At 39.0% G+C, this 6,892-nt stretch overlaps 1 protein-coding gene across 1 annotated transcript; it reads right to left on the reverse strand.

Moving 5' to 3' along the window:
• Nucleotides 1-6,154: 6,154 nt before the first annotated feature.
• LOC101301539 (uncharacterized mitochondrial protein AtMg00810-like) lies at nt 6,155-6,892 on the reverse strand. The gene has a single exon (XM_004289259.1). The coding sequence runs from the start codon at nt 6,890-6,892 to the stop codon at nt 6,155-6,157; it is 738 nt and encodes a 245-aa protein (XP_004289307.1).

Below are 6,892 nucleotides of genomic sequence, written 5' to 3' on the forward strand. Positions count from 1 at the left end.
GTTATTGATGGAGTGAACTGCAACATTGATACATGGAAGCTCTTGGATGAAAAGGTAGGCAAATCACTATAAGAACTGGTTTGTATTTGAACAAGGATGAGAATGATGAGTAAGTATATTCTTCCCTAGTGTGTGTGTGTGTGTGTGTGTGTATATAACATTACAATTATTTACCTGGTTTGACTTGCTTATGACTTATTTGTGTCTGCACAGTTTCTGGTATTGGTAGTGTTGTTATGGTATCATTGACATTACCAAAGATGACTTGAAGAGAATAATTCAAGAAGGAGAGATTGTGTCTAATATGAGAAAAAATTACTGGTCTTACTAACCGCAATAAAGTTGATGTTTGAGTAACCTAAGATGTATTCTTTGTTGTAATTATTTGTGACTTATATATGTTGTACATGCAGACCATTAGGGTGTACCTCGCAATGTTGAAGGAGGAAATGGAAAAGAAGAATGTCTCGGTCGGATTCCTAGACATAGAGACAGCGGTAAGTAGTCAAACCTGAAATAGCAGCGTGCCGCAACACCGCGGTCTCCTCCGTTACTTTTTTTCAGTTAACACAATCTTACTACTTGCTTTTATAAATACAGCGCACGGCGGTGGTACATGAACAAAAACTGAAGGAGTTCCTAGCTGGAGGAGGAAAACAAGGGGAATTCAAATGTAATGAATTGGATATAGAGCTTTCTATTATTAATCATTTGTGGTCCATCTTCAGTAAGGACCTGGTTTTCATTCCGGTACATCACGGGGTCAGCCACCATTATACCTTGGTCCTGATTGACAACGAAGCTCGATGCTTCTCTCACCTGAACTCAATGCTACCGCCAAGGAAAGATTACTCTGCCGACACCAACAACCACTTTCAGAATGCAAAGGCAGTGGTGAGTTGTAACTGATTTAATAGGGTAAGAAGTTTACTGGGGGGCAGTAAACTTCTTACCCTATTTTTGTTTGTTGTTTGTTCTCTTAGTTTGTTTGAGTTGTAATTTACTTGTGTCTTGGAACCAACAGGTGAAGCACATTATGGTGTTCATCAAACGCTTATATGATTCCACCAAATACCCTCTCAGCCAAGGCTTGGACCTTGAGGAATGGAGGGAAAATTATGACAAGCAGGATAACCAAAGAATAGTGGTTGACGGTTACTCGATGATGAGTGCTGAAGAGAAAAGAACAAGAAGATGGATGCTGGACCAAACCGTTTATCAAGTAAGATACAAGCTGAAGGATATCTTATCCTGCCCGCAACAAAACAAAACATCGTAAGTACCTTTAAACTTCCTTTAAAGAGTTTTATTGGGGTCAGAAATTACTTGTTTGTTTTATTGGGGTGAAAAATTTAGTAACACTGTTTCTTAATACATTGCAGGTCAGACTGTGGACCATTTTTGCTCCACTTTATAGAGAGCCTATGTCATAGGAAAAAACCGACAAAAGATGGCGGTAATGAAATGAGGAGGAAGATCCTACTAAAGTTCATGGACATCAATATAACAAAAAGTTTAGTGTCACTTTAGATGTAGGATCTTCAAAATGTGAAAATATGTAGTATTTTGGTAGTGTTGCAAGATATGAATGATCTTGAATTTCAGTAAAGGAACTTGTTCTTTTAGTAAATTTGGTCTATTCCTTTGATCTTTCTGTCAGTTTCTAGTTTTTTTTTTTTTTGGTTACAGGGTGGTTATTGGGGGTCAGTAAACTTTGGTTGCTCTGTTCAGGTAAATTACTAACCCCCAATAATTTTCCATACTTGAGAGTTTACTACCCCATTATGTCATTAGAGGATGGTTGAGGGAATCTAAGTAATAACAATCATCTAGAAACTTTGGTTGCTCTGGTCAAGAAAATTACTGACCCCCAATAATTTTCCACACTTCGAACATATGAGCATAACAAAAACTGGAAGCATTCCAGATAAAAGAAAAGACCTGGAAAAGAGTAAAACAAACATCCAAGTATCAAACTGGAAGAAAATAAAGGATGGCGGCTGTGTTGTAAAAATTATTGACCCCCAATAATTTTCCATACTTTACATATATATGAGCGTAATTTTCCAATCATTTTCCATACCTGAGAGTTTAATTACTACCCCAATAATATTCTTCACCTTATACCTCCGGTTAGGGCCCTAATCCCGTTTGAGAGCATATGACATTGTGATTTCGTTTGCTGTTGGGGCGTTTCGAATTCGCATATGTGAGAAAATTCCGGTAGCATCTCCCTACGGTCCCCCAAGTGCACAAATATCTATACCTAGAATGCACTCGAGGAACAATAATTAAAGGAAGATCTTGTCGAAATATATATACCTACAACCGAAAACGAAACCCACCAACAACAAACAGGATCTCAATGTCATATGCTCCTAAACTGTCCAAATATGGGACAATTCGAAAACCATTTTGTTAGACACAGTCGTAACATAATGGTTCTCGAACGGGATTTCTAAGGGAAACACAATATATATTGATGAATGTATAAGAATATTATAATTCTTTACATGATTCATCATTTTATTTTTTATCATATGATGATAATAATACACAAATCGATTTGAATGAATACAAAAATTTCATAAACATATTATTCACATAATCATTAATCATACATACAAAAGCTAAAGATATATATATATCTTTAAAAATTATACACACAAAAGTTAGATATATATACAAACATAATACTATATAGTTTTCTTGCATATATAATATTATACGTACCTACAAACATATTATACACACATATCCAGTAATTATATTAAACATACAAGTAAGCAACAATCCATCAAAATTGGACCGGCAAGTCGCCGAAAGTTCGCAGAAAATATGCCTAAAAGAAGAAAGTAGATATATTAATTAAAGTAGTTACATATATACCAATTAGCTAAGAGATCGAGATCGAGATCGAGGCGCGCAGCTCTTCAAGATCGATCAACTTCATGAAGAAAAGCTTCCAAAACTAGATTTGGATCGGATGAATATTCCAATGAGGGGGAGGGGAGCTAGCTAGACCATGCCTTAAATATTTCTTCTGCGTTCTCTTCTGGGCGAAAAGTGTATGAATGGATGATGTGTAAACTTAGTCGACGGAATATTCCGTCGCCTAAGAGAGAAGGCTTCGGAAAAATATTTGTTCTGCTTTGTGTCAGGCAATAATTCAAAATCTTAGGCGACAGAATATTCCGTCGCCTAAGAGAAAAGGCTTCGGAAAAAATATTCGTTCTGTTTTGTGTCAGGCAATAATTCAAAATCTTAGGCGACAGAATAGTTCGTCGCCTAAGAAAAAAATTCATCTTCCAAGTACATCCTAACCGACGGAAACGTCGTCGTCGCGCAAGAAAATTTCGAACGACAGAAAACTATTCGTCGTATAAGAAAGACATACCGACGGAACAATATTCGTCGCCCTAGAAAATGTTAGACGACGAAATCATACCGACGGAAGATATTCGTCGTCTAGGGTTTACGAAGGCGACGGAACTTGGACGACGAATGGTGTTTCGTCGTTTAGAAAAATCCTAGTCGACGGAAGACGTATACGGTTATTTTCCGTCGCCTAAGATATCTTAGACGACGGATGTGGCATCATAGACGACGGTTCCTATTCCGTCGGTGAAGAGTTACTTAGCCGACGGAATTAGTATAATTCCTTCAGCTAAGTTGATATTTCCTGTAGTGAATGTACATGAGAAACTGAGAAAGAAAAAAAAATTAGGTTTTTTATGAAAACTATATACATGTACATATATATAATTTTTTTTTTTGGTGCCCCAAATTGTGGTGCCTGAGGCGACGACCTCTTAGGCCTCACCTTAGGTACGGCCATGTCACGGTCCCTCATTGTCGCAAATCGTGATGTCCTCGACATCTCTTGACATTTAGTCTTACCTACTGGCAAAGTTTTAGTTCCCAAAAAGCTGCGGCCCTCTGATATGCAGAGCACAATCAAATGGCTTTGGACCCTCAATGGAAAATTCAAGATTGGAGCTCGTCCTCCAAATATCTTCTTGTTATCTCTAGATAATATACAGGATCGCAATAGGGTCCTCTTGGGAAGGCCTTAGTACTACCTGCAGGCGCGGGTAATTCAAGATACGATGGTTTGGCTGATCTGGATTCGGTGAAATGGACTCCTTATTTTGAGTTTGAGAAATTCTTTAGTGGGTCAGTCGTGCCACCTGGCACATACGAACACCCAACCACCCTTTGACACGTGTTTTTTTTTCCCCTTCTTCCTTCTTTCCTCTTCGACACCGCCGTCAACCACCATGAAAATGCAAACCAGAAAACCTCTCTCTCATATTTCACCTATGGCGATCCGAAGGTCCCGGCCGCTTGCCGAAGCTCAAGGTGGTGGTTCGGTCCATGCTCCCCGCCGTGCCGGAGAAGCCGCAGGGGCTATACGACCCTTTGCCGAAGAAGCTGCAGGAACCTTCGGCGGCGTCGAAAAGGAAGGAAGAAGAAGAAGATCCGCCGGAGAAAGGAAGAAGAAGAAGAAGAAGAATGCAGGTGTGAAAAAAAAAAAAAAAAACGTAGTCAAAGGGTGGTTGGGTGCGCATGTGCCAGGTGGCACGACCGACACACGGAAGAATTTCTCTTGAGTTCGCAATGAAAATATTCCTCTAAAGTTGGAGACTTCAGACATCATTAAGGATGTGGCTATTGTTGCAGGTGACTCTCATTACCTAGAAGAAAAATTGCTCAATTCCACAAGCGAGGTTAGAGTGTGTGTCTCTCATGCACTTGATCGGCCTTTCATCTGGGAGAAAACTCTCAAGCTGGCTCCAGGAATTAACAAAAATGTCATCTTCTTTTATGAGAACTTGATGGGTAAGTGTGCTACTTGCAACTTGATTTTTCATCTCAATGGCAAATGCAAGTTGAAAGATATATACCACTATCAAATTCGATTCAGAAAGAGAACTAGGTTGAAGCACTTGCAAACCTAGCAAACCTAAACTACTCTCAGGATTTCATACAAATTTATGGGATCACATGCGATCCTGCGCCACCTAGTTTTGCTCCCTCAGTCTACCCCCAATACAGCTTCTAATGCTCCCGCATCTAATGGTAAGAAAGCTCGCCCTAATATTTGATTGCCTCCTAATACCTTCTGTTTGATTCATGGTAACAATGACACTTATTACTAAGCATGCATCTCTGTTTGCACCTAAAAACACACGTGGCCGTCCTATTGGTCTCGTAACAAAAAATTACCACAAAACAATAAAGTCTCTATAAAGGTGTTCTTTTCTCTAGAACACCACCAAGTCCGGATCCAAGGGGCAAAGCAAAGGTGTAGAATTTAACGTGTTGCTTTTGAGCTTATTACAGACTATGAATTTTACTTACACTTAGACGGTTGCATAGTACTTGGATACCGCAATTGAGGGTTTAGGTTTTAGTAGTATGCTTCTAAAGATTTTAAGAACAAGAAAACATAGAAGAATTTGGAGAATTTTCTCTATATTTCTTGATGGCTTTACAAGAGAATGGGATATGTATATATAGATACATAGTGTGCAATAGTAAAATGTATAGGAGAAGCTAAACCTAAAATAATCTAAAAGAGACACAGTTGTGGCACACCATGCTGCTGATAAAGAAGAGACCAGCAGCAACACATCACACATCACAGCAGTGCTGCTCACAGAAGAGCTGTCATACACATACACAGTAGTAATCTCACAGCTCTATTCACACTACTATGTCAACTTTAACTAGGTTAGTTCAATTAGAACTAATCTTCAACACTCCCTCTCAAGATGGATCCTGCGGATTGATGGAGCCAAGCTTGGACAAAATGATAAGGAATTGTGCAGTAGGCAAGGCTTTGGTGAAGATGTCAGCCAATTGATCCTGACTTCGGGTATAGATGGTTTGAATCACCTTGCCTTGAACTTGAGCACGAATGTAGTGACAATCCACTTCTATGTGTTTCGTTCTTTCATGAAACACAAGATTCGACGCAATATGCATTGCAGCTTGGTTATCACAGTGAAGAGGCATGGACTTGGTTGACTGAAAACCAAGATCTTGCAAAAGACCTTTGAGCCAAATCAGCTCACAAGCTGCTGATGCCATTGCTCTATATTCTGCTTTAGCACTTAATCTAGCTATCACAGTCTGTTTTTTTGCTTTTTCATGTGACCATGTTTCCACCAACTAGAGTACAAAAACCAGTAGTGCTTTTTCTATCTAGAGAATTCCCAGCCCAGTCTGCGTCAACATAACCAGCAATATATGTTCCTCCATTATTTTTAAATAGCAAACCTCTACCAACAAACCCTTTTAAGTAGCGAATAATTCGCTCCACAATGCTCAAATGTGTCTTTGTGGGAACATGCATAGACTGACTTATAATACTCACACTATAAGAAATGTCAGGTCTAGTAATGGTGAGATAGATGAGCTTTCCAACTAACCTTTGGTAGTAGCTCACATTTTGAAGTAGATCACCTTCTGCTTCCAATTTGAACTTTCTGTCGAGGGGACTACGAGCTGATGTACACCCCAGCATATTAGCTTCTTTGAGAAGATCCAGGACATACTTTCTTTGATTCAAAAACAAACCCTTTTTAGAAGTAGCCATCTCAATCCCAAGAAAATATTTTAATTTTCCAAGGTCTTTAATTGCAAACTTTTTGTGAAGAGCTTGTTTCAGAACTTCAATCTCTTGCACATTATCACCTGTGATTATCAAATCATCAACATAGATGAGTACAACCAATTTCCTAGATGCACCATTTCTAACAAACAAAGAAGAATCTGCATTGCTTCTCTGAAAACCAACTTCCTCCAAAATGGAACTAAGCTTAGCATACCAAGCCCTAGGTGATTGTTTCAAACCATAAATAGCCTTATGAAGCTCGCACACCAT

Source organism: Fragaria vesca, linkage group LG1 (assembly GCF_000184155.1).
Source record: "Fragaria vesca subsp. vesca linkage group LG1, FraVesHawaii_1.0, whole genome shotgun sequence".
Classification (NCBI taxonomy): Eukaryota; Viridiplantae; Streptophyta; class Magnoliopsida; order Rosales; family Rosaceae; genus Fragaria; species Fragaria vesca.